The sequence below is a fragment of the Pteropus alecto genome, unplaced genomic scaffold (assembly GCF_000325575.1).
Source record: "Pteropus alecto unplaced genomic scaffold, ASM32557v1 scaffold43, whole genome shotgun sequence".
Lineage (NCBI taxonomy): Eukaryota > Metazoa > Chordata > Mammalia > Chiroptera > Pteropodidae > Pteropus > Pteropus alecto.
The window spans coordinates 7,283,641-7,309,276 of NW_006435764.1; the positions used below are offsets into that span (position 1 = coordinate 7,283,641).

The 25,636-nt window shown below is 50.3% G+C and overlaps 7 protein-coding genes and 1 non-coding gene across 16 annotated transcripts in view; 5 read left to right on the forward strand and 3 right to left on the reverse strand.

The window, feature by feature from the left end:
* BSCL2 (BSCL2, seipin lipid droplet biogenesis associated) overlaps positions 1–2,274 on the forward strand; it is an 11,693-nt gene extending 9,419 nt beyond the window's left edge. The window contains exons 6-12 of the mRNA XM_006911196.3: positions 1–119; positions 296–393; positions 1,003–1,144; positions 1,292–1,358; positions 1,509–1,580; positions 1,684–1,764; positions 1,925–2,274. Of these exons, the coding sequence (XP_006911258.1) occupies positions 1–119; positions 296–393; positions 1,003–1,144; positions 1,292–1,358; positions 1,509–1,580; positions 1,684–1,764; positions 1,925–2,067 (722 nt within the window). The 3' untranslated portion in view covers positions 2,068–2,274. The remainder of the gene's footprint in view (positions 120–295; positions 394–1,002; positions 1,145–1,291; positions 1,359–1,508; positions 1,581–1,683; positions 1,765–1,924) is intronic.
* Positions 2,275–2,409: 135 nt separating this feature from the next.
* LRRN4CL (LRRN4 C-terminal like) lies at positions 2,410–5,093 on the forward strand. 3 transcript variants are annotated; one of them, XM_015588810.2, is made up of 2 exons: positions 2,410–3,067; positions 3,632–5,093. In XM_015588810.2, exon 2 carries the CDS (start codon positions 3,637–3,639, stop codon positions 4,351–4,353), a length of 717 nt encoding a protein of 238 aa, XP_015444296.1. In that variant the 5' UTR covers positions 2,410–3,067; positions 3,632–3,636; the 3' UTR covers positions 4,354–5,093. The 3 variants fall into 3 exon arrangements, with proteins under 3 accessions (XP_015444296.1, XP_015444297.1, XP_015444295.1); XM_015588811.2 differs by lacking the exon at positions 2,410–3,067 and adding an exon at positions 3,106–3,490; XM_015588809.2 differs by lacking the exon at positions 2,410–3,067 and adding an exon at positions 3,107–3,528.
* Positions 5,094–6,559: 1,466 nt separating this feature from the next.
* UBXN1 (UBX domain protein 1) lies at positions 6,560–9,290 on the forward strand. Its single transcript, XM_006911198.3, has 10 exons — positions 6,560–6,715; positions 6,818–6,905; positions 7,044–7,097; positions 7,187–7,293; positions 7,380–7,449; positions 7,691–7,882; positions 7,976–8,027; positions 8,147–8,263; positions 8,781–8,973; positions 9,148–9,290. The coding sequence occupies exons 2-10, from the start codon at positions 6,847–6,849 to the stop codon at positions 9,195–9,197; spliced, it is 894 nt and encodes a 297-aa protein (XP_006911260.1). The 5' UTR covers positions 6,560–6,715; positions 6,818–6,846; the 3' UTR covers positions 9,198–9,290.
* Positions 9,291–10,918: 1,628 nt separating this feature from the next.
* On the reverse strand, positions 10,919–11,529 carry LOC102889726 (ubiquinol-cytochrome-c reductase complex assembly factor 3). Its single transcript, XM_006911199.3, has 2 exons — positions 11,381–11,529; positions 10,919–11,286 (listed from the first exon to the last, which is right to left on the reverse strand). The coding sequence occupies exons 1-2, from the start codon at positions 11,498–11,500 to the stop codon at positions 11,137–11,139; spliced, it is 270 nt and encodes an 89-aa protein (XP_006911261.2). The 5' UTR covers positions 11,501–11,529; the 3' UTR covers positions 10,919–11,136.
* A 2,882-nt stretch (positions 11,530–14,411) lies between these two features.
* On the reverse strand, positions 14,412–16,068 carry CSKMT (citrate synthase lysine methyltransferase). 7 transcript variants are annotated; one of them, XM_025046142.1, is made up of 4 exons: positions 15,859–15,991; positions 15,470–15,554; positions 15,250–15,370; positions 14,412–15,083 (listed from the first exon to the last, which is right to left on the reverse strand). In XM_025046142.1, the coding sequence occupies exons 3-4, from the start codon at positions 15,314–15,316 to the stop codon at positions 14,428–14,430; spliced, it is 723 nt and encodes a 240-aa protein (XP_024901910.1). In that variant the 5' UTR covers positions 15,317–15,370; positions 15,470–15,554; positions 15,859–15,991; the 3' UTR covers positions 14,412–14,427. The 7 variants fall into 7 exon arrangements, with proteins under 7 accessions (XP_024901910.1, XP_015444412.1, XP_006911263.1 ...); XM_015588926.2 differs by lacking the exon at positions 15,859–15,991 and adding an exon at positions 15,998–16,068 and having other exon boundaries at positions 15,250–15,554; XM_006911201.3 differs by having other exon boundaries at positions 15,250–15,554.
* LOC112479286 lies at positions 15,645–15,793 on the reverse strand. The gene has a single exon (XR_003046149.1). It is a non-coding gene; the product is annotated as a small nucleolar RNA SNORA57 (small nucleolar RNA).
* On the forward strand, positions 15,954–18,520 carry CUNH11orf98 (chromosome unknown C11orf98 homolog). Its single transcript, XM_025046143.1, has 4 exons — positions 15,954–16,061; positions 16,217–16,341; positions 17,669–17,766; positions 17,848–18,520. The coding sequence occupies exons 1-4, from the start codon at positions 16,023–16,025 to the stop codon at positions 17,955–17,957; spliced, it is 372 nt and encodes a 123-aa protein (XP_024901911.1). The 5' UTR covers positions 15,954–16,022; the 3' UTR covers positions 17,958–18,520.
* A 3,452-nt stretch (positions 18,521–21,972) lies between these two features.
* The window catches only part of INTS5 (integrator complex subunit 5), a 5,040-nt gene continuing 1,376 nt past the window's right edge, over positions 21,973–25,636 (forward strand). The window contains exons 1-2 of the mRNA XM_006911204.3: positions 21,973–22,121; positions 23,415–25,634. Of these exons, the coding sequence (XP_006911266.1) occupies positions 22,042–22,121; positions 23,415–25,634 (2,300 nt within the window). The 5' untranslated portion in view covers positions 21,973–22,041. The remainder of the gene's footprint in view (positions 22,122–23,414; positions 25,635–25,636) is intronic.

Consider the following 25,636-nt stretch of genomic DNA (forward strand, 5'->3'; position numbering starts at 1 on the left):
GTTCAGACCTGCGCCAGATGCTTGACACGCTGGTCTTCTCTAGCCTCCTGCTGTTTGGCTTTGCGGAGCAGAAGCAGCTCCTGGAGGTAGAGCTGTACCCGGAGTACAGAGAGAACTCGGTAAGTGGGTGAAGGAGGACTAGAGGCCAGCCCTCCTCGTAAACCCAGAATCCTACCTGAGGAGCCTCTGTCTCAGTCGGAGGGGCAGCAACGGAGGGGGCTGGGAGCGGGCCTCAGCTTGACGGCAACAGGATCCCGGCCTGATGCTGCGCCACCCCTCCACCCCGCCCCTGCAGTATGTGCCGACCACCGGAGTGATTATCGAGATCCACAGCAAGCGCATCCAGCTGTACGGAGCCTCCCTCCGCATCCACGCCCACTTCTCTGGGCTCAGGTGAGGACCCAGTGAAGGGGGCCTCCTCGGTGGCTCTCCTGGGGCTGCCCTTAAGCGAAGAGAGTCCTAAGCAGAGGTGTCAGGTTTTCCCTGGGCCCCAGATTCTCAGCCCTGGCTGCACATCAGCATATCAGTTCCCTGGGGAACCTTGTGTTCGATTTCTTTTTTCTTTCTTTTTTTTTGAGGTAACATTGGTTGATAACATTCTGTAAGTTTCAGGTGTACAACATTATAATTTGACAACTGTATTTACTACCATCATGTTCACTACCAAAAGTCTATTTTTTGTCCGTCACTATACCGTTGACCCCTTTACCCATTTCCCCGTCCACCCCGCTTCTCCTCTGGTAAGCAATCTGTTGTCTGCCTCTGTGAGTTTGCTTTTGTTTATTCGTTTGTTTCCTGGGGAACTTTTCAAAAATACCAATGCCTGGGCCCCACCCGCAGACCAGCTGAACTAGAATCTGTTAGTTTCACATCTGGCCATCAGACTTTTGGAAAGCACCCTGGGGAATGCCAATGTGCAGCCAGAGTTGAGAGCCGCTGTCTTAGGAGAAGGCTGGAGCTCTCTCGTAACCGCTGCCTTCCTGTCCCTCCTTCCCGCCTCAGGTACCTGCTGTACAACTTTCCAATGACCTGCGCCTTCATAGGTGTTGCCAGCAACTTCACCTTCCTCAGCGTCATCGTGCTCTTCAGTTACATGCAGTGGATGTGGGGAGGCATCTGGCCCCGACACCGCTTCTCTTTGCAGGTCGCAGAGGACCCCCTTCCTCTCCCCTTTGTGATCCTCCTTTGACTGGGGAGCGGGCCAGGGCATGTTGGGGGCTCCGGTGAACGGGCCCTGATCACTGGTGTGAGGGAAGTCAGTCTTCACTGCTGAGGAGTTTCCCCTCCACAGGTAAACATCCAAAAGAGAGATGGTTCCCGAAAGGCAGCCCAGGGAAGGATCTCTGGCCGTCAGCTAGGTAAAGGCGATGGTTGGGAGCCGGGTGAGAGGGGCTCCCGCACCGTCTGGTGTGAAGCTCAGCGTGCTCACACACCGAGCTGAGCGTCAAAGGCAAGGCACTGCCATCCAGGCACAGCCACCCTATCCCTGCTCTGCCCTCTGCCCCAAGGCCAGGAGGAGTCCACCCGGCTGTCAGACGTTACAGAGGATGCCGAGAGCCCTGAAGATCCCTCAGGGACAGGTACCGGGCCGCAGCCATCCCTCCGTCCCTCCCTCCTGACTCCTCGTAGCCCTCCCCATCAGCCTCTTCCAATCTGACCCCTGCATTACCCCTGTGGCTGCAGAGGGCCAGCTGTCTGAGGAGGAGAAACCAGATCAGCAGCCCCTGAGTGGCGAGGAAGAGCTAGAGCCGGAGGCCAGTGATGGTGAGGGGCACCACCTTGAGGGCCACCACCTTGCTCCGGGACCTAGGTGGGGTGAGGGTGGCCTTCGGGTGGGGAGGAGGCCTTGTTGGGCTGGGTGGAGGGGCCCCTGGTTGTCTGATCTCCCATTTGGGATTTTGTTTCTCCCTCCCCCGGCCCCCAGGTTCAGGCTCCTGGGAAGATGCAGCTCTGCTGACAGAGGCCAACCTGCCTGCTGCTGCCCCTGCCCTGGCCCCAGAGACTCTGGGCAGCTCCGAACCTTCCGTGGGCTCTCTCCGGCAGCGCGTCACCTGCTCCAGTTCCTAAAGAGAACAGGGCGGAGTCTTGTTCCACTTTTCAGACTTTACCCCAAAGCTGGACACAGCCACCAGATTCCTGCGGGTGTTTGTCTGATTCGCTAAACTGACTCCTCTTCCTATTCTGATGTGTCTGTGGCCTCAGCCCTTTTCCACCTGACCCTTTCCCTTCCTCCTTTCCTGTGGCTCCCCTAATAAACTATATTCTTGCCAGGTGCTTCCGACTCTTTGAAGTGGATTCAGGGCCATTTGAGAACTTCGTGTTCCCCAGGCTTACCCCACCCCTGACTGGAGGGGATCGCCTTGTCAGGGGCCAAGCTCTAAGGCACAGCTCTTCCCATTCATAAGCCTAGGAAGTGCAAGGAGAGAAATCCTCTTTTGCCTACTCCGTGCACGTGACTCTCATCTCTGGGGAGGGGGTTAGTGTAGGGTGGGTCTGGAGAGCTGGGCTACATCATTCCTGCCTCTGCACCCCTCCCTTTCTCTGTCCTTTGGGAGGCAGAAGACAGGAAATGACTGCCATGGATGTGGTATAATTTTTAACCAAAACAGCATTTCGTAGCCCAGGCCCCATGCTGTCTACAGCTGTTTTGCTCTCTGATACCAGCCAGGTGGCCCCCTCCCTCGTGTTCCCCTCCTCATCCCTTCACATGACTTCAGCCTTTGGAGACTCAGCTCCTGGCTGCTTTCCCCATTCCAGGCCCTTTTCAGAACCCAGGCATCCTGGCCTCCAGCTGAAACCACTGCATGTGGCCTCCCTCATCCCTGGCCCTGTGACTCAGGCGCTCTGAAGGGACCAGCCCTCTTGGCATTGACCAGGAAAGGGGGGCAGGGAGAGGGGGGCTAGGTGGTGACATCACAGATGAAGGGTATAAAAGCTTCAATCCAAGACAGAATTGAAATCGAAGACACGAAACCTGACTTCGCAGCCTGTGCTCTTGGGGACCCCAGGGCCTGATCCCTTCAGACGTCTGGTCGTAGATTCCCATTGCATCAAGGCCTGCGCACTGGTGAGGGGCTGCCATAGGCCAGGAGGAATTGGGGGGCGAGGGGAGGTGAGAGACAGGCAGGGTCCAGGACTCCCGTGACAGGTGGGGAGTGCCGTCCTTACTACTTTCCCCTTCTGTTCCGTCTCTCCTTTCTCTTCCACCCCACCCTAGTTCTGGGTTTTCGCATGTGTCAGTGACAGACATTTGTTTTACCTAGATCTTTTCTCGGAATGGCAGCTGGGAATTACTCCACCTTTCTTCCCTAGGCTGAGTAAATCATTTCCTACTCTTCGCCCCTCACCCCAGCATTCTGCTTATTCATTGTTTCTATTACTTCATCCACATTGCTGGGTACACATCTGTCACCTATCAGACCATATTTTATTCTTTTTTGCCTGAAACCAAGCACACAGGCTGTTCAGAAGTTGGCTGACAGATGAGTGTGTCTGTCGCATTCCCTTCTCTTTCCTGCTCTCCTCTTGGTCCGCAGTGGTGTTCCCTTGCCCCCGGGGCTTTTGTTCGGGCAGGGGCCTGGAAGGCATGGAGACAGAGTAGCCTTTACTGACCCACTCCCTTCTCTTTCAGACTCCATGCTGGGCTCTCCCTGCCTTCTGTGGCTCCTGGCTGTCACCTTCTCCTTGGTTCTCAGAGCACAGCCTTTGGACCCTGAATACTCTGAAGAAGAGAAGGAAGATGAGACACCGTGGTCACCTTTACCGGCCGTCTTCTGTGACTACGACCGCTGCCGCCACCTGCAGGTGCCCTGCAAAGAGCTTCAGGAGGCCAGCCCGAGGGCCTGCCTGTGTCCCGGCCTCTCCAGCCCTGGGCAGCCGCCAGCCCCGCCACGCCTGGGAGAAGTGCACGTGGTGGCCGAGGTCGGCAGTGCGGTGGTGCACTGGTGTGCCCCCTCGTCCCCAGTCCACCAGTACTGGCTGCTGCTTTGGGAAGGCAGCGGGGCTCCCCAGAAGGGGCCCCCCCTCAACTCTACTGTCCGCCGAGCAGAACTGAAGGGATTGAAGCCTGGGAGCGCTTATGTTGTTTGTGTGGTAGCCGCCAACGCCGCGGGAGAAAGCAACGTGACCGCGGTGGGTGGCGCGCGGGGCGAGGGCCCTGAGGGCGCGGGCGGCCCTGCCTTCGGGCCGTGCGGCCGGTTGGCCATGCCCCCGCGACCCCTCAGCCTGGTCCACGCGGCCGTAGGGGTGAGCACGGCGCTGGCCCTGCTGAGCTGCGGCGCCCTGGTCTGGCACTTCTGCCTGCGCCAGCGCTGCGGCTGTCCCCGCCGCGCCCGGCCCACCGCGGGCCTCTGAAGCAGCCTGCGGTCACCTCGGCCTCGCAGAGCCCCAACCTAGCGAGCTCAGCCTGGGCTCAGGGAGCAAGTGCGGGCCGCTGATGACCCGCACAGCCCAGGCCCCGCTGAGCCTCTGCACTCCGCCTAAGAGCTCTTGCAGGTCCCAGACTGTCCCCTCTGCTCCTGGCTGAGGTTGGGAAGTAGAGGGTTGGCGAAGTTTTCCTTAAAGGACCAGATAGTAAATCATTTCAGCTTTGCAGATCCAGAGGATTAAAGTGAAGATATTGTATAGGTACTTTTATAACTACATAACCATTTATAAAAACGTATAAACCATTCTTAGCTCATGGGCCTTACAAATCAGGCCTGGGGCCAGATTTGGCTGGCTGGTTGGCTATAATTAGCAACCCCTGCCAAACACCCAGTGAAGGGCTATGCCACAATGGGCGCTTCAGTAGGGTTTTGAGAATAAGCTGCTGCAGGATGGGAGTTTGAGGCCAGAGACGACTACTCCTGCCTTTTGTTTAGATATTGAGGATGGGTACACCTGCCTCAGAATCCACCTGTGTGAGGCGGGTGGGAATAAATGATTGACATGGGGTGGAGAAAAGAACACACCATCCAAGCTGCTGTCTGGGACAAGCTTGTAGTTTTTCAAGTTAATTATAATAATACAATAATTCCAAGGGATTTTCTCCTCCCTCTAATGTGTTTATTGTGTATTCACTGAAACAACATTAAAAGAAACATAAAAAGACATTTGATTTTTCATGACCTTTTTTAATTCTCTGTACACACACTTATTTTTCAGAGTAGTATACATAATTTTAAGTTTATTTTTAAATAAACTGGATGTAGAAAAGTCTGAGTTACCACGGAGTACAATTCTGACTTTTACTGGTCTTAATAACTTTTTTAAATTATCAAATTAACACTTATACAAATTTGAAGTAATACCGAAGAGTATAAAGTGGACGTTCTGCTTCTCAAGGAGTACCTGGCCATAGCAAAGCAGATCTTTCTCTATGCAAACATTTTGTTTTTTTCACTTAGTGTCTTAGGGACAATGTTCCTTGTTGGTAAATCAGTCTCCTTAGTTATTCTAGAGGCTGTATAATTTCCCATAAGAGGATACTCTTCAAATGACAGTGCCCATTGCTCTTTGTTGAAACAATTAAGTTGTCTGCAGTGTTTGCTATGGAAATCCTTCCTTGCGTAGCCAGCCTCACATTTTTGTTTTTTCTATAGGTTGCTTACCTGGAAGTAGGTCAAAAAGGCAGTACTATACAACTTAATTATTCTTTTCTTATTGGACTTCTAGGATAAATTTAGAATACATTTGTTATCTAGAATACACTTATCACACTGCAGTGAACACTTTGTGCCCTTTTATTTGCTTCCTGTACTCTCAGCGTTTATTTATTTACAAATAATGAGGGCCTACTATCTTATCATTAAAGCTATGCTTTACATGCATTATCAGTCTTCACCACAATCATTCCAAGAGAGAGATGGTACCACCTTTTCACAAGTGAGAAATTTGAGGTTCTAAATGGTTTGAAGCTACATGTAAGGAGTAGAGTTTGGATCTGGGCCCAGGTTTCCCAACTCCAAAGTCATCACTCCACTCTGGAGAGGCAACATAGTTTAGTGAACGCACAACTGTATGTACTAAATTTCTGGGGGTTTGCATCCTAGATCTGTTACTTACCAGCTTTATGACCTTGGGTTATTTATGTGTCCGTTTCCTATGACTAATAATAGTACTTATATCACATGGATTGATGTGATTAAATAAGCATTAATCTAAAAATCTCTAGTGCATACATTATCAATATCAGTAACATATTGTTACTCTGCCTCCTAATTAAACATTTAAAGTGAACTTTACTTTTAGGAGTCTAACAGACTAAGTATCTGCGAAGGCTAATCAACAAGGACTATACAGCAGGGGAATAAACGCTTAATTGGGGTAAATACTGGAGCTGAGGGGTGAATAAGGGGGCTTGCTTTAGAAACGGGGCTTTCCCTTAGCAAACCCGGAGTCCAGAAAACAGTGCCAAATAACTTTCCAACTGGTTGCGCTAAGGGACCAACCATATCCGGAGCTGGCTTCGTTCCGCCCATGGGTTTCAAGGTTGCATCGTCCTTCTCTCCCACCGTCATCAGAGGCCGCGGCTTGAGGGGTCCCCAGTCCGTATCCGCAATTCCCACGAGCTGTCTGGCCCCGCCCGCGCGCGTCCCGAAGGCAGGGCCAGGATGGTTTTTGGCTCATGGCGGCACCCGTCCACGTCCGCCAACACGTGACCCAAACAGATCCGGGCACTTCCGCTTCCCCCCCACTTTCTTCTCTTCGGTGTCCGCGGCGGGTCCGGAGCCGGGTGAGTGAGCGAGCGCCCGGCCGGGGCCGTCGGGGGCGGGGTTGCACGCGGGCCGCGGGCGCCCCGCGCTGAGCCCCTCCGCCGTCCTTCTCGTCCCCCCAGGTCCCCGCGGAAGCGGCGTTGGCGTCGTCATGGCGGAGCTTACGGCTCTGGAGAGTCTCATCGAGATGGGCTTCCCCAGGGGACGCGCGTAAGGGAGCCCCCCTAACCCCGACCCGCCGGGGTCGCGGACGTGTCCGGGCCGTTCCCCCAGCCTGGCCTCAGGCTCTACGCCCCAGCCTGACTCACCATGGCTCGTGGGCGCTATTCACGGTGTTTCTGCCCCCAGGGAGAAGGCTCTGGCCCTCACAGGGAACCAGGGCATCGAGGCTGCGATGGACTGGTGAGCGCTCACACCAGGTGGCAAGGGGACTGGGGACTGCTGGGAGGGGCAGTCTCAATGTTAACCTCCCTCCCGACTTTTTCTGCCAGGTTGATGGAGCACGAAGACGACCCCGATGTGGACGAGCCGCTAGCGGCTCCCCTTGGACATATCCTGGGACGAGAACCCACCCCCTCGGAGCAGGGAGGCCCCGAAGGTCCTGACTGAGGGTCACGGTGTGATTATTCAGGAGGGCCCGAGGAGGATGAACGAATAATAATAATACTTACTGCTCGTTTGTAGGAACTGGGCCCGCTGCGGGAGAAGGCAAACCCATTCTGAGTGAAGAGGAAAGACAGGAACAGACTAAGAGGTATATAGCAAGGAACTATCTCACCTTTTTGAGGCTCACCTTCCACCTTTCCCTAGTACACAGTCTGACCAAAGAACGTCGAACTTTTCATATTCCCTACCATTTCCTGGCATTTCCTTTTTTGTTTCTTTCATCTGTCTTGAGAGACATGTTCCCTGATTTTGTTTTCTGAGTCCCCAGGTATAAATTCACCTTCTCAATCCATGTGCATTTCTTGAGCACTTTCTTTTCTGCAACACAGGATGTTGGAGCTGGTGGCCCAGAAGCAGCGGGAGCGTGAAGAAAGAGAGGAGCGGGAGGCGTTGGAACGGGAACGGCAGCGCAGGAGACAAGGGCAAGAGTTGTCAGCTGCAAGACAGCGGCTACAGGAAGATGAGATGCGCCGGGCTGCTGAGGAGCGGAGGAGGGAAAAAGCTGAAGAGTTAGCCGCCAGGTTGGGTGCTGGGGATGTTGGGTAGGAAATTAGAAAGGAATCAATATTTGCTTTGTCAACGCTTGACATACCTGCTTCCCGTTTGTATTCCAGACAAAGAGTCCGAGAAAAGATCGAAAGGGACAAAGCAGAGAGAGCCAAGAAGGTAGGTAATTGGGAAGATACTGAGAGTAATTAGGTAGATGGGCTAGTAAATCCCTTTTTCATCTTCAGAAAGGATGGGCTCATAGTGTTTCTCATTGAGTGTTTTACTTTGTCCTCCAGTATGGTGGTAGTGTGGGTTCTCAGCCATCCCCACCAACAACAGAGCCGGGTCCTGTTCCCTCTTCTCCTAGCCAGGAGCCTCCCACCAAACGGGAGTATGACCAGTGTCGCATACAGGTACTGATTCTGACTTCCGTTTTGCTTCTGGGACCCCTTCCTCGCCTCTAAGGCACCTAGCCCGGACCTTTTTTCAGTTATGCTTCCTTTGCCAAACCTCTCCCTTTGTAAGTGACTTTTGAAATCCTGCCTCCTCTACTCCTAGGAAAGATATCAAATTTCACTTGCCCCTGTCTTATTTAAATCCACACTTTCCTCTTACTCAGTAATGACTTCTTTACTTGTCTGTGTTTTCACTTGGTTTATTACACAGCTACTTGCAATGCTAACTTTTATCCATTTATGCTATGACGTTTATCCTGATAGTTTTGTTGTGATCTTGTCCTTGTTTTAAATTGTGAGGGAGCAGTGAGCCTTTCTTCAGTGCTTAGTGAAGCAGAGCAGAATTGATTGTTCATTACATGCTTTAAACAGTAATTGTGCTGGTTCCATTTGAGAGGAAGGAAGAGCCAGATTTGCTTACTTAGGTACCTCTATTTTGACACTCACCACACTGTATCTCTCACATGCCCTGTAGGTCAGGCTGCCAGATGGGACCTCACTCACTCAGACGTTCCGGGCACGTGAACAGCTGGCAGCCGTGAGGCTCTATGTGGAGCTCCACCGTGGGGAAGAACCTGGAGGGTGCCAGGACCCTGTGCAGTTGCTCAGTGGCTTCCCCCGGCGGGCCTTTTCAGAGGCTGACATGGAACGGCCTCTGCAGGAGCTGGGTATGACACGTGGGACCTGAAGCAGGACTTAGGGGTGGGAGCATCAGGGGGGATGCCTGAGAAAGGAAGGGGGGAGGCAAAGAGAAGGGACTTTGTGGAGACGGTGTGCAGAAAGGCCTTTGGAGGGCGAAGAGCGGGTATCTGTGGTTCAAGCCTGTTTTCTTCCACCTTCAGGACTTGTGCCTTCTGCTGTCCTCATTGTGGCCAAGAAATGTCCCAGCTGAGAGGCCTTTATCCTACCATCCCTCTCTGACCTCTTCATCTTTGATAAAGCACTGACATCTCCTTCCTAATAAATAGACCCTCGGAGTTCTCCACGTGCCTGACTCCTTCTTGAATGGCTGGGAGGAACAAAACAGGCAGAGGAAGAACCTAAAGAGGCTTTTAGAGTACACCCTACTCATCTTACCTTGCCAGCAAAGAGACATTTCTAATCTCTGGGTCTGACTAGTTGCTAGGGAGGTTGAGGTGGGGACAGGTGCTGGCGGGTGGGGAGCATCTTCGGCTCCTATGGGTAGGGCAGTGCATTAGCTATGCCCGGACTTGAGTCTAGTTCCTTCTTTAGTGAAATAGAGTCAACAGGACCTGTTAATTGGGGTGGTTGTGGGTGTCACATAATGCTGACATAAAGTGCTCTAGCACAGTGCCAGGCACCAAATAAGTCCCCAGTAATTACCAGCTACTAAAAGGGCAGTAGTTTTGTATGTAGTCATTCCCACATGGTGAGTAGCATCGGTGACCTTCACAACTGCATTTCTTTTACACTAAAATGTATTGAGTACTTAACATGTACCACACACTTTAAGTGCTTTATATGTATTAATAGATATGAAGGCACTCTTACCCCGGTGTAGGTGCAATTATCCCTTTTTAGAGACTGGGACATTAAAGCACATGACTTGCCCAAAGCAACACAGCAGGTAGTAGATCCTGAACACACCTGGGGAGCCCAACTCTAGGGCTCGGGTTCTGAACTGCCAAGCACCTTCATCAAAGCCCCTCTCACTACTGCTGATTGCCTCACCCTAGCGCTCCCTCAAACAGCTGGTGACTGTCATTCCTGGGATAAGAAAGGGTACAATTAAATTGTAACGTGACAAATGTACTCAGCTTATGACTTCACCCAGCAGCTGAAAGCCACCAATGTTCACATCTGGTTTACACTTCAGTGTTACCAAGCTGTATTTAGTGTTCTGGGTAAATTTACTTAATAAAAGCAGCCACCTTTTTTCTATTACAATGTTGCTGGGAACCACAGGATATAGAATGGACAAAAGGGGAGCCAAGCAATAGACTTGGCTGTGGAGCTGCGACCCCACTGACAGCTTTATCTCCTCCTCTCAGAGACGTCTCCAGTAGATACAATACCTGGATTCAGAGTGAATGCTACAGTGCAAACCGTGAAGGGGAAAAACCCAACTACATTTTCTGAGAGGCTGCTCTGTGCCAGACATTGCACTTTACATTTCTAAATTAATTTTTTTAAGCCAGCCCTTAAGATAATTATCACCTTTTATGAACAGGACTGAGACTCAAGTTTTGTAACGTGCTGGAATTGAATCAAGATCTGTCTGACTCAAAACACTCCTTTCACGACTCTTCCTAGCAAGTGGCCCTCCAAAGGTTAAGTAATGGCCACAGAAGACATCTGGCATATGTTAAATGCTAGAAGCCCCTGTCCAACCTCACTCGAAGGACAGGAACCCAAAGGGTCCTCTGTGGGCATCTACTGCTACAAGGTTTTCCCAGGTAGTTCTGATTTCAAGAATGTCCCCTGGTTATCCCCAAAAGTACACTCAGACCACGTGACCTGACTTCTGTTTTGACGACGTGGTCTCGTGTGCCTATTGGGCTTCAGCCTCACGTGGGTAGCAGGGTAGGCGGGAGCCACGGACATCCCAGCCCCAGAACACTCTAAGCATTTATAGGTGTCGGACCGCAGAGCTCATTCTGGATGGAGGAACGTGATTTATTGATTTCCTCAACTAGCAGCATCCGATGGTGCGGGCCCGCCATGTGAACGTGAAAGCGCCGTCAGTGCAGGGTTTGAGCGGAACGGCAGCTCCCCGGACCCGGACTCCCCGCCAGGTCCATTCTCTAAAGGCCGCCTCCGACTCCTGCGCGGGAAGGCAGGTCCCAGCGCCCACAGGGGCAGGTCCCGGGTCACGCTGACCTCCCGCCGCCGCTGCCCATCCATTTCTTCCTCCAGGCCAAGTTCTCCTGCGTGGCCGCTGCCTCCTGCAGAGTAGCTAGCACTAACTGTTTGTTCCTGGCCGCCTGTTCCCTGCTCCGCGGGTCCTGCCCCGGCATCTCCTGCGGGCAGGAAGAGAGGTTCGCAGTCCCGGCCCCCAGCCCAGGGTTCTTCGCCTGTCCGTCCACCCCATCTCGGATTCCCAGTTGCTCCCACCTTCAGCATCGCCTGAATCCGCTCCTCTCCCGGAGTCACGAGGACAAAGAGCGCGGAGCCCACGCCAGCCCCCGCGCCCAGCACTGCGCCTACGATCAGCGCTTTGCGAAAGGCCTGCATGGTCCGCCGCGCAACCGGCGAGGCGCCCTCTGCCGTCCCCCGCAGCCTAGAAAAGCAGCCACCGCGTCTCACCGCCTCCCTGCACGGGCCAGAGCGACCCACAGAGGACACCATAGAGAAGGGAAGGGCTAGAGAGGGCCTAATCTGCGAAACGTTTGGAATCTAGAGCACCTGCGTCTTATATCTAGATTTGGACGAGATAGTTGAGCATGTCAAGGAAGTGTTGGCAAGGAGGACCGAGCACGGAGCCCATTGTCATGAAATCCGGAGTGGGATTGCCAAGGGGAGAGTGCGTGTCTTCGTGGTTGCTGCGGGTTTTACAACTAACTGCCCAGTTCTGAAATTTCCTAGTCAGTAGAAGGGTAGGGCTGTCTGTGCTCTGTGGTTTCCTACAGTAACTTGTGCCTTTCCAGTACACAGTGGACATCCAGATACTTAGACACATCAATCAATTATGACTCCTATCGATCCCTTCAACTCTTGAACAAAAACTCAAAGCCAAGTGAACTGGGCGGGGAGAAGGGGATATTTATATTTTTTCTTTCACTTGTTAATAAACTTGTTAAAAGTAAACTTCTTACATTTCTTGTAATATACCGTTGGCATTTTTTTTTTTTTTAAACAATGAAAACTCGGGATTTCGTGTAACATATCGAATTCTAGTTTGGAGAAGAAAGCATTTCTTAGTTGTGTGACTCTACAAGTCATTTAAGTTTGTGCCGCGGTTTCTGCACCAGAAGAATATGGGCTAGTAACTGTATATCACAGTTCTAAGATAGTTAAATGAGTTTGTATGTAAAGCATTTAAAACAGTTCCAGCAAACAGTAAACATCATGTAAATATTCATTAAATACAATACAAAGAAATATGTCAACTTTGGAGATCCAGTGAGCAAAGGAATCGGAAAGTTCCAAATTTGTTATCAAGGCTCTTCACTCATAGGGCTTTAATCCAGATGCCCTTGTTGCTATCTCTCCAGCCTTTCCCAATGTCCCCAGGGAGTGAGAGCAAATAGAGCTCTTAGCCCACCTCTTGGGATTTTCCCCTCCCCTGAAAGGCCCATAATCTCCTAGCCTGTCATCTTCCTCTCTTCAGAAGTGATTAAGGGGCCAGGCTCCAAAGAAGATTAAAGGAACATCCCGTGGGGTACGACTGGGCAGGGGTTCAGATCTCTGAGTTCAACCACCCTGCACTCTAAAAATCCGTACCCATGGACCTTGTGCCAGAAAGCAGTGAGGATGGGCCTTGGCCTAGAGATAGCCCAGGCTCCTTCCAGCATCCAGAAAGTGCTAGGCTGACCAACCCTCTCTGGAAGGACAGAGGAGAAATTGACAGGGTTGAAGATCACCAAGATATTCAGGTTAGTACTTCTCCGCCCTGTGTCCCTCTGCTGGCTCTTCCAGTTTTGGCCCAAGCCTCCTGCTGTCCCCATGCAGGTTGTCTCTCAAAAGACCCATCTGCCCTCCATTGTGGTAGAAGCCTCTGAGATAAGTGAAGAGAGTGGGGAGCTCCGGTGGCCACATGAGGAGCTGCTGGTGCTCACTGATGATGAAGAGGAGGCTGAGGGCTTCTTCCAGGACCAAAGTGAAGAGCCAGGTGAGGGAGGCGGATGGTTCAACAGGGCCTTTGTGACGGGGAAGTTCTGGGAAGGACCAAGATGGAAAACTCAGTCGTGTCCCCTGTATTAAGCAGTGCCAGACACGCAGATGTTCAACATAGTAAAAAATGTTGAGATGGGAAAGGTCAAGGTGGTTGGCATAGTTGATGAACTTTAGAAGGCAGTTCTGATGTCAGATGGGTCATGCCTTTTCATAAGTATTTTTAGTATTTTAAAATATTTACATTGTTGTGTTGTTGGGGAATATAATTACCCAAAATTTGACTAGCCAGAGATCGTTAACCTTTGGGATGTCTTCTCTTCCAGATTTTTCTCCATGTCTCTATACTGTTACATAAACTTTTTGGGGGGGTGGGGAGGGAGCACTATGGTAAAATACTTTTACCTCATGATTTTCAGAACCCAATGGAGATACTTGTCCCTTCATGAAGAGGCTGTGAAGTTAGGCTCATTACAATTGCTGTTATTTTTATAAGCAAAAATGATAAATTCATGGTTTTGGGGGTTTTAGTAAAAGGTGAAAGATTTCACTTGAAGTGAAATGGAAGTATCACGAAAATTCAGTATAGCAGAACTATTTTCCACTGTTAATGGGCTCTTCACCTCCCCTCCCTCCCAGGCTGGACTTGGAGCCCACTGGACCCCAGATCTCCCTTACGAACCTTTAACCCAGAACTCAGCTGGGGGCGGGAACAAGTAGAGCAAGATGCCCCCTGGATTCCTGAGGACGCTGAGTGTCAGGAAGCCCCCAATCCCAGTCCTCTCTGGGACCCAGCAACAGGCTTTCGTGTCTGCCGAAGCCACTTTGTGGAATACTCCCATCTCCTGCCTCCCAGGAGCTTTGAAGGTATTGTTCTTTTCATTGAACATTTCACCTCAGTTTATGGAGCTCTTCTATCCATCCTTCACAATCTTCCCTTTATACACGGGAGAAAAATGAGCCTTGGAGGTTAGGTCATTGGGCCTCATTAGTCAATGCTGAGATTTGGATTAAGAATTCCTATCTGCTTTCAAGAGTTCCAGTTAGTTAGAGTGAGGAATGATCCACTTGTCCCATCTCAACTCAGTGCTCATCTTGTGCCTGGTTCTGCTAAATGTTTCACCTGTTATTGTACGTAATCCCCATAACTCCAGGTATTATTATCATGCTGATAAGAAAACCAGGGCACATAAAGTCAATACTATGTATACCCAGGTAGTAAATGTGGAAGCCAGGACTGAAAACCTCTTTCCAGCCATTTTGCAAAGGCAAAGCTCTCCTCACCTCTCTTTACCCAACAGAAACACTAGAGTCAGGATTAAAAGTCTTTAATGAGAGCCTTGAACCAAGTAAGCAAAGTAGGTGATGCCCCTGAAAGGACCGAGCTCCTGCACAGCTACGGCCCAGCCTTGAGATCCTTGCTCCAGGCAGGGTAGGCGTATGTCAGGGTCCTCATCCGAGAACTGAATCAGGGTCCCCTTGGGGCTTAGGACCCTCAGACATTCTGACAGCAGCTGGTAAGCCCCCTGCAGACCACCCCGGGCAACAGCATCCCAAGTACCCTTGTCCAGCACTAGCTGGAAGGAGCCCGAGGAAGCCACTGGCTCCAGGTTCTGGGCATCAGCCTGCATGAAGCGGAGGCGGGAGGCAGGGTGCCCAGGACGCAGGGGTGTTTGGCCTTGGCCACCTTCCAGGAGGCTGTTCATGTGGCCCACGGCCACAGGAGAGAAGTCCACCCCCAGCACATCCACAGGGTGCGGGCACTTGGCGTAGAGGCCTGTACACAGGCTGGAGGTTCCACAGCCCACGTCCAACACCCGCAGTGGAGAAGCAGCCCGGGCTCCCTGCAGCAGCGGCAGTAGGAGCCCCTGGGCTTCCTCATACCCAAAGAACCAATCGAAGGTGGGGACGCTGCCCAGACGGGGCTGGGCGTGGAGCTTATCCCAGAGGCTGCGGTCCGCTAAGCAGCTACTGGCCAGGGAGCCTGTGGACACGAGCGAAGAAAGGCACGTCATCCGGCGCCCGAGTTCTATCTAAACGCTGCAAAACGGCGTAATGTAAGCGGGATTTTAGGAGTCACAATTTCAGGGCCTAGCGTCCCGGGTCACAAAGAACCCACTTTGCCCACCCATTCTGTCCATTTTTCCTACCCGCCAAGGCGCGGCGCGTCCCCGCAGGCAGGGTCGCCATGTGGAGGGTTCGGCGCAGGGCAGCCATCCAGAGGTGCCGGCAAGGTCAGCCGGAGACCTGCGAAATTTCGCCGGCAGAAGCCTGAGGTCCAAGGGAAGATTTGCAAAATCCGCTTTGCGGAATATAACGCGTACAGCTTCCCTAACAACAGCCTCGGAAAAAAGGCGGACATACACCTACTAGGGTACCAAAGGCCTTTATTGGTTGCAACGAAAGTGAAACGGGAGGGGACACTACAGCTCCGGCTCCTGGGGCGGCTTCAGACCTGAAATCAAAGGAGAAGGCGTGAAAGGAGAAGGCGTGAGCATGTCAGGAAAGAGCCCAATGAACCTCAGTTCTGCCTTGCTTCTTGGAGCCGTGTCCCGGCGCGTGAGGATAGAACCGGCGGACTGAAAGCCGCCGGCACCGAAGACATGACGCCGAGGGGGCCGGAGCCCTTTCCTTCTGCCTCCGTACATTACGGGGACCGGGACCGCACGCCCGATCCCCGCCAAGAAGAGGAGGGTCCGCAAGCACACCCCTTAAAATCCCCGCACCACCCGGACGGTCCGCTAACAACCCCAACTTACTCTGTGGCGGAGCTCCAAAAGGATTGTGGGGCGGCTGATTTTCTTTATATAGGGCAAGACCCGCCCCCGAGCCGCGATTGGTTCACGGAGGCTGAGGGGCGGGGCCCCGATGGACCCGGCTTAGAGCGGAAGCACAAACCTTAAGCCAGCAACGTGGATCAGCCATGGGTGCTCCCGGGGGGAAGATCAACCGGCCCCGAACGGTGACTCTGTGGGAGCGCTGTCTTTGTTTCGCAAGCGGCCCTGAGCCCTCTAATCTCGCCAGAGATTGGATTGATAGGCCAGAGTCGCCGGTGCGGGAGGTACTGGGTCGCGCGGTGCGCGGCCTCCGTCTGATTAGCATCTTCCTCCCCTGCAGGAGCTGAAGAAGAAACTGTTCAAGCGACGGCGGGTGTTGAACCGGGAGCGGCGACTGAAGTACCGGGTGGTCGGGGCTGTGATAGACGAAGGGCTGATCACGCGGCACCACCTCAAGAAGCGGGCGTGAGTGCCAGACCCTCTTCCCCTCGGGCCTCCTCAGGAGTCTCCTCCCTCGGTGCGGGGCTCCGGAGCAGCTGACCCCTCTCCACTTTCGTTGTGCACTCACGTTTGTGCAAGAGACGTGTCTGTTGTGTTTGTGCCTAAACTCTGTTAGCCTCTCACTTTACTGGTAGCTCACAAACCTTTCCTTGGGTCTTGGACCACACTGAGAATCTAGAGAGCTCTCGACTCTCCCATCTCCCCCAAAACTATACATTCACACGGGTTTTTATAAGTAAACTTTAAAGCGGACATAGAAGCTTGCATACAACTGAATAATTTTCACAGAGGCACATGTGGAGTTTTGCATATAAGTTTCAAGGCCCACTGAGTCTTGGGGAAGAATTCTCATTCCATCCTTTCATTGACCTCTTCATTATCAATGGCATAAATAATAAAGGTCTCTGTCCCTGGTTCCTGGCACAGAGCTTCTAAAACCCTTGGAGTGTTAGGGGTGTCTCATTTCATTAGGGGCCTCTTTTGAGCACACTTAAGTTTATGTGTGTGCTTTATTAAGATAATGCATGACAGGGTGGGGCTCTTCACCAGAAAAACCTAGTGATTAGAGGATTGGAAATTTAAGCGCCACCCACTGACCTCTGGGAAGTGGGTGTGGTTGCTAGGGATTAAGCTCTATAAAAACTCTTGAACAACAGATTTAATGAGCATGCTGGTTGGTGAACAGGTGGAGGTGCTGGGAAGGTGGCTCATCTGGAGAGGGCATGGGAACTCCTGGCCCCTTTCCTATACCTCAACTTATGCATCTCCCATCTGGCTGTTCCTGAGTTGTATCCTTTTTATAATAAATCAGTAAATGCAAGTAAATGTTTCCCTGAGGTCTTTGAGCTCTTTTAGCAAATTATGGTATCTGAGAAGGAGATTATGAGAACCCTGATTTATACCTGGTGGATCAGAAGTACAAGTGACAACATGTTATCTCCAGGTAGATAGTGTCAGAACCGAGTTCAATTTGTAGGACGCTCAGTCAATGTCTGTTGAGAATTGGAGAATTGCTTGATGTGGGGGGAAATAAAACCCACTTCTGGTATCAGAAGTAAAAATAGAAGTAAAAATAAACTTGTAGTCTCCTCTTACAAGTTTATACACTGTACTAAAATTTAACATTTAATATTAAGTACTTTATGTGTTGAGATTAAACTCACTACCTTAGAGCCCAGATTTTCAAATAGTTCTTTGACATGGACCCAAATACCTTTTCAATAGCCAGAACCACTGTGTGGTCTATATTGGTTCAGGTTAACCTGGATCGTCGCTCTTACCTACCCTTCAGGTCCAGTGCACGTGCCAACATTACTCTGTCTGGGAAGAAGCGCAGAAAGCTCCTCCAACAGATCCGGCTTGCCCAGAAAGAGAAAGCAGCCATGGAAGGTGAGGCTGGGGCACAGAGCGGGGATGAGGGGACAGTCTGGATCCACTTGGATTCTTTAATGCTTCTTTCTCTTTGCTCAGTGGAAGCCCCTGCAAAGCCATCCAGGACTAGTGAACCACAGCGCAAATCACAAAAGAAGACAAAAGCCCCCCAGGATGTAGACATGGAAGACCTTGAAGATGGGAGCTAAATCTCTCACCCCTTTCACCAGAAGATTCTCAGCTGGAGCCAGGAAGACTCTGGTTGTTTCAGAAGACTTTGGAGAAGACATTGCACCTTTTTATTCTCTCTAGATTCCTCTTCCGTAATGGCCTAGTTACCTGCCATGGAAGGAATGTGTTGAGAAGAAGAATGGAGAAGAAATATCAGAGAGGAGGCTCCTTAGCAGTCGACCCTATATGTAATAAAGCCTAGAGTTTTCACTGAGATGTGTGTAATTAAATGTAGGGATGGGATGGGCCATGAAAAGCGGTCTGCGAATGTGGGAACAAGACAGTTAGGAAGCAGGACCCACAGACCTTACTTGAGCAAAGACAACAAGAAGCCAGCCTCTGTGACGGCCCTTGAGTGACACTCCAACTTTCCATTTCCGACCAAAATATAGATGATTGTAGAGATGCAGAGGAGGTAAGAGTCCTGATACCAGTTTCTGCCACTGCCTCTGTGTGACAGTGGCGGGCAAGTCACTTTATGTCATGTTCATTTGTGCTTCCTTTGCTGGCTCATTTTTAATAAAGTGAAGACCAAACATTATTTTTCCCTTCTAACGTTCAGAAATTCTGTTTGTTGGAAGCCAGGGCTGGGGTGTTTAATTCAAGTGAAAAGCTGCCTGGGCGGAGGTGTGTTCAACCTGGGAAAAAGCATATTCTCTGTGTCTTATTTAATCGGTACAGGCTTCCTGGAAGAGGGAAGGTTTGGGCCCAGTGTTGCATCCTCCTCCCCAACTTTATATTTTGAACAACTTCAAACTTTCAGTAAAATTAAGAGATTAGTACAATGAACCCTTATATATGTATTCCATTTGAATTTACCAATTTTTAATATTTCGATACACTTGTTTTTCTACACACTTCCAAATATGTATGTATGTGTGTGTCTGTTGTCTTTGCTGACTCATGCAGATGAGATTTTATCCCAAAGGACATTCTTTTATATAGCAAAGATGCTGTTATCACTGAAGACTTTTAACATTGGTGAAATAGCTAATATTCAGTTTTTCACATGCAAATTTCCTCATTGTTCCAATAATGTTCTGTATAGCTGTTTTTTCCCTCAATCCAGAGGCCAATCAAGGATTGCATATTGCATTTCATTGTCATATCTCTAGTCTCCTTCAATTGAGAACAATACCCTACCTTGTCTTAGATGACTTTTTTTTGAAGAGTCCAGCCTTTTTGTTTATTTATTTCTTTAAGAATATCCCACAACCTGGGTTCGAGTGTATTTTTTTGGGGAAAATTCTACATAGATGATTTTGCTTACATCCCATTGTATTACATCAGGAAACAGAGTGGACCCTTGAACAACACAGGTTTGAACTGCACCGGTCCACTTATATGCAGATTATTTTCAATAAATACTGTAAATGTATTTTCCTTATGATTTCCTTAATAATATTTTTCTCAAGCTTACTTTATTGTAAAATACAGTATATAATGCATATAACATACCAAATATGTGTTAATTGACTTATCGGTAAGACTTCTGGTCAACAGTTGGCTATTAGTAGTTAAATTTTTGGGGAGTCAAAAGTTATGAGGATTTTGTACTGTGTGTGGGAGGGCAACACCCCTAACCCACACATTATAGGGTCAACTGTATGTAATATCAGTTTGTCTCATTATTGGTGATTCTAATGGGTAGAAACTTGGTAAAGTGGATGTCTGTCATTTCTCCACTGTTAAGGTACCCTCCCCCTTTATTATTAATACGTAATCTATAGAGCGATACTTAATATTGTTTGAATACCCTATTCCCCAACGACCTTTCACCCAATGGTTTTAACATCCATGATGATTTTCACCTGAATTAGCTGCAAAATGGTGATCTGCTAATTCTAGCATTCATTCATATTATTCAGTTGACATATTGTGTAAAGAAAATCTCTCCTTTTTAAAATATCACTAAGGATTTACATTGTTTTTCAATGTGTTACAATCCATTACTATTATTATTATTCTTTTTTACTACTATTACTTTTTAATGCTCAAAATCATACCAAATTTGGCCAGCAAGAACCTCTTCAAGGTAGTCTCTGTCCTTTTGACACAATACCATCAGTATTCGAGCACTTCCTTACTTTCTGGCACTATGAGATGCTCCAGGCCCAGCTGCTACTTACCCTGGCCTAAAATTTGGAATCAGCCATTCTTCCAGAGAAATAGTACTATGTTCAGTTTTGAACACAGAAAGAAAAAGTATTTGTTTGAAACTGAACTGTAATCGAATGTAGTAAGGAGAGGAGGGGAAGAGATAAGAGGGAGAAGGAAAGACATTTTCAACATCTTGGTATGCCCATCTTTCATAATTTTGTTTTCCCTGTGCCCAAGGTGAGAAGGAGCTTGCTCTGAAGAGTTTGTGTATCTGACATGTTAAGTCCTTTAAATATATGAGCTGAAGTGATCTTTGCAAAAAGTCTGTAAGATATGAGATATCATGCCCATTTTACAGATTAAAAAAAAAAGGGGGCTCCAAACGGCTCACTTGCTCAGGGTTACCTTGCTAATAAATAGCAGACATGAGTCCAGATTTACCAGACTCCAAAATGAGCACCCATAGATTGTGAAATCCTTAAGGGCAGGGACCACATGACAGTCTCTTATTTGATTCAAAAGCCTCCTTTTACAGATCAAAAATTGAGGCCCAGAGAAGAGTTGAGTCCAAGTTTGAGGTAGAACTAGGAGCAGAAATTGTCTCATATTTACTGTCTTAGAATATACACTTTGTGAGTTATTGAACTTCTAAAATTTAAGAACAAATGAAGGATAATTAGTCATTTAACTTTTAAAATACAATCACTTCGAAAGTATCTCTAGGTCCAGTTAAAACAAATAAATTCTTCATCAACAAAGACCTGTTTTTGTGAAATAGGAAAAGAAAAGAAAGTATCTTTAGAATCTACCAACGGATGTTATTCTAACTCACACTTCGATTGAGAGCAGTAAGCCCTCTGGTTAATGCAGGTCTCAGAACCTATTTTAGTTTTCATTTATTCAATCAACTACTTATTAAGAACCTACTAAGCGTCAGGCACACACTCTTGCAGGTGATGAAGACATAGCCTTTAACAAAATAAGCGAAACCCCTGTTTTCAAAGAGCTTCTTTTCTGGAGTTCTTTCAACAAATACAATAACAATACCTAATACTTATTAAGTGCTTGCTTACTACTGCAGGCACCAAGTGCTATACAAAGAACCTACTACCAAGTTTCCTCTTGAGGAAATGAAGATGGTAATAGTACAACAACTCTGCGAGTTAGTTGTACTATTACCATCTTCATTTCCTCAAGAGGAAACAAGCATAGAGAGAGATTAAGTAAGTGGACTAGCTGGCCGGAGACTAGCTGGCCGGAGTGGGGGCTCTTGATGGGGTGTACTAGCTCCACACATAGTTACCACACTTCCTCTCCGCAGGCGTGGGGACGTGAGGCACACGAAAGTCCCGGTGGCGGATGTTGGGGAGACGGCAAAGCCTGAATCATGGAAACCGATGGGATCGCAGTGCCAACCTCTAGGACTGGGAAGACTCCTTCAGCCTAGCCAGCCCAGTTTACTCGGGGCTTCCTCTCCCTCCTCTCTTTCCTTTCCATCTCTTCATCTTCTCTTACGAATTTTCTCTTCTTCCTTTCTGTCTCTTTTCCGCTTTCCCCCTTCCTTTCTCTCCTTCAACTGCTTTTTACACTGTCACTGTTTCTTGATTAAAATGTTTCCTAGTGCTTCATTTTTTAAAACCTCGTGAAATTGACCATTTTGCATTTTGGTCTTTAGAAAAAATAATTAAAGCCAACCGAATGGTAGCAGCTGGCATTAGTCTGTGTATCAATGGTAAAAAAAAAAAAAGTTGCATTGAGGGCGGGTCGGCTTCCCGCTGTGATCATCACAGTCCGGCTCTAGGACCTCGACACAGTGTGGAACCAATATGTGAGGGTCACGGACACCGCCGGATGGGTTTTCTTGAGAGGCTTCGCCGCTAGTTCCTTTCAGGGTTCTCGTCAGCGCGCATGCGCTGCCTGCGCTCCGCCGCTCCCGCCTCGGGCTCAGGCTAGGGCTCCGGGATGTCCGCGTTGTGCGACCCTCCCGGGGCCCCAGGGCCTCCCGGGCCTGCCCCGGCCACCCACGGTCCCGCGCCGCTCAGGTAGTCAGAGCCCCTGGCATCTTCCCCCACCGCGCGGCCCCGCGCCGATCCCCAGCCTTCTCGGCAGAAACCCAGATCCTACCTCGAGAACTCGCGTCAGGGTTCTCAGAGATTCCTGGTTGGGTCTTCCCAGAACTCAGGGACTGCCTCACCAAAACTCTGGGCTCCAGTGCCCGCACTCCCAAGATCTCGACACTGCCTCCCTTAAACCCCAGTGACTAGGTACTCCGGACCCTGCCCTAGCTCTCCCGAGATTTGGGGATATCAGAACTCTTGGGAACCCAGCTGCCTTGCTCCTTTTAGACCCGAGGGAACCCAGGGTTCCCTGACTTCATGGAGACCCCATGAGCACTCAGGCCTAAAAACCCACAGAATGCTTCCTTCTAGCCTTTCCCTGGACTTCCAAGAAGGGAAACACTCCTCTCACATTAGAGTATTTTTTTGGAGGAACCAGAGAGGAATGGCTCAGTCAGAACCCTAACAGCCCCTAGAGGATGCTGTCTTTGGCGAAAAGGGCAATAAGAGGAAAAGGCTTTTGAACCTCTATGTTTTGGGAGGGGAAGGGTTGAAAAGCATTGTCTGTGCCCTGGGACACCCTAATTCCTAGGCACATTGAGGGTGCCGGGAAGGTGGTTGTCGTTGGTATGGAGTCAAAATGTTGGGTGGTTGAGATGCTTGTAGAATATGGGAAGAAACAGGTTTGGGGAAGGAGAGCCCTTAGTAAGGAGCAAGTTTGACCTTATGGTTGATTTTTTTTCATTAAGAGTAAAATCCAGGATGCTTATGTTGTAGTGGGGAGTGCAGTAAAGTTGGACAGGTGTATTTAAAGCAGATGTTATAGGAACACAAACTATACTCAAATCAATTCAACAAAAATTTATTGAGTACTTCCCATATACCAGGCACCTCCACAGAAAGGGATTCGGTGTTGAAGAACACAGAAATGGTTACTACCCTCTTGGAGCTTATAGTCTGATTACTTAACCTTGCCTTTCTAATCTGTAAAATGGGATCATAATAGTACCTTATTGGGTTGTTGTCTGGATTGAAATAATACACGTAAGTACTTTAAAAAGTACATGACATTCTAAGACTTACGTCGATATTATTAAAAGAAAAATAGCATTTATTGAGTGATTAGTGTGAAACAGATATGGTACTTACGTGCTTTATGAACATTATGTCATGAAGGTAATTCTCTATTTCACATAGAAAGAAACAAGCTCACGGAGGGAATGTAACTTGCCCAGCATCTCTCAACACAATAAGTCTGATTCTCTTGTTTCCTTATAGTGCTCAGGAGCTGTCCCAGGAAATCAAGGCTTTTCTGACTGGCATCGACCCCATTCTGGGCCACCAGCTCTCAGCCCGGGAACATGCACGCTGTAGTCTTCTCCTGCTCCGCTCTTTGCCACCTGCTCGGGCTGCCGTGCTTGACCACTTGCGAGGCGTCTTTGATGAGAGTGTCCGGGCCCACCTGGCTGCCCTGGATGAAAGCCCTGTGGCTGGCCCACCTCATCTCCGTCCACCTCCACCTTCCCATGTTCCTGCTGGGGGACCTGGTCTAGAGGATGTGGTACAGGAAGTGCAGCAGGTGCTGTCCGAGTTTATCCGGGCCAACCCAAAGGCCTGGGCACCTGTGATTAGCGCATGGTCCATTGACCTCATGGGGCAACTAAGCAGCACATACTCGGGCCAGCACCAGCGTGTGCCCCATGCCACTGGCTCTCTCAACGAATTGCTGCAGCTGTGGATGGGCTGTCGGGCCACACGCACATTAATGGACATCTATGTTCAGTGCCTCTCGGCTCTCATTGGTAGTTGTCCAGATGCCTGTGTGGATGCCTTGCTGGATACTTCTGTCCAGCATTCCCCACACTTTGACTGGGTTGTGGCCCATATTGGCTCCTCTTTTCCTGGCACCATCATCTCCCGAGTCCTCTCCTGTGGCCTGAAGGACTTCTGTGTTCATGGTGGGGCTGGAGGTGGAGCTGGTGGCAGTGGTGGCAGCTCTTCTCAAACCCCTTCTACAGACCCCTTCCCTGGATCTCCTGCTATCCCTGGGGAGAAGCGGGTGCCCAAGATTGCCTCAGTTGTTGGCATCCTAGGGCACTTGGCCTCCCGCCACGGAGACAGCATCCGACGGGAGCTCCTGCGAATGTTCCATGATAGCCTGGCAGGGGTAGCTGGGGGCCGAAGTGGGGACCCCTCCCTACAGGCCACAGTTCCCTTTCTCCTGCAGCTGGCAGTCATGTCACCAGCTTTGCTGGGCACAGTCTCTGGAGAGCTGGTGGACTGCCTTAAGCCCCCAGCCGTGCTGAGCCAGCTACAGCAACACCTGCAGGGATTCCCCCGAGAGGAGCTGGACAACATGCTGAACCTGGCTGTGCACCTGGTGAGCCAGGCCTCTGGGGCAGGTGCCTACCGCCTGCTGCAGTTCCTGGTGGACACAGCCATGCCTGCCTCAGTCATTACTACCCAGGGCCTGGCTGTGCCAGATACCGTGCGTGAAGCCTGTGACCGGCTAATCCAGCTGCTGCTGCTACACCTGCAAAAACTGGTTCATCACCGGGGAGGGTCTCCTGGGGAAGGGGTGCTGGGCCCACCTCCACCCCCCCGCCCTGTGCCCTTTCTAGATGCGCTGAGAAACCATGTTGGAGAGCTGTGTGGAGAGACATTACGATTGGAACGGAAGCGCTTCCTCTGGCAACACCAGCTCCTGGGCCTGCTCTCCGTCTATACCCGGCCTAGCTGTGGACCTGACGCCTTGGGCCATCTCCTGAGCCGGGCCCGAAGCCCTGAAGAGTTGAGTTTGGCCACTCAGTTATATGCAGGGCTGGTGGTCAGTCTCTCTGGCCTCCTGCCCCTGGCCTTCCGAAGCTGCTTGGCTCGGGTGCATGCAGGAACTTTGCAGCCTCCCTTCACGGCGAGGTTCCTGCGTAACTTGGCACTGCTAGTGGGGTGGGAACAGCAGGGCGATGAGGGCCCTGCAGCCCTAGGGGCCCGGTTTGGGGAGTCTACCTCAGCCCATCTGTCTGACCTGGCTCCTCTCCTGCTACATCCTGAGGAGGAAGTAGCCGAAGCTGCTGCCTCCCTCCTGGCCATTTGTCCCTTTCCTCCAGAAGCCCTGTCCCCCTCTCAACTCCTGGGACTGGTGAGAGCTGGAGTACATCGCTTCTTTGCTTCTCTGAGGCTGCATGGCCCCCCAGGTGTGGCTTCGGCCTCCCAGCTTCTTACCCGCCTCTCTCAGACCTCTCCTGCTGGGCTTAAGGCTGTCTTGCAGCTGCTCGTTGAGGGAGCCTTACATCGGGGCAACACAGAACTGTTTGGAGGGGAAGTGGATGGGGACAATGAGACTCTTTCAGTTGTCTCAGCTTCTTTGGCTTCTGCCTCCCTGTTGGACACAAACCGGCGGCACACTGCAGCTGTGCCAGGTCCTGGAGGGATTTGGTCTGTTTTCCACGCTGGAGTCATCGGCCGTGGCCTAAAGCCACCCAAGTTTGTCCAGTCACGAA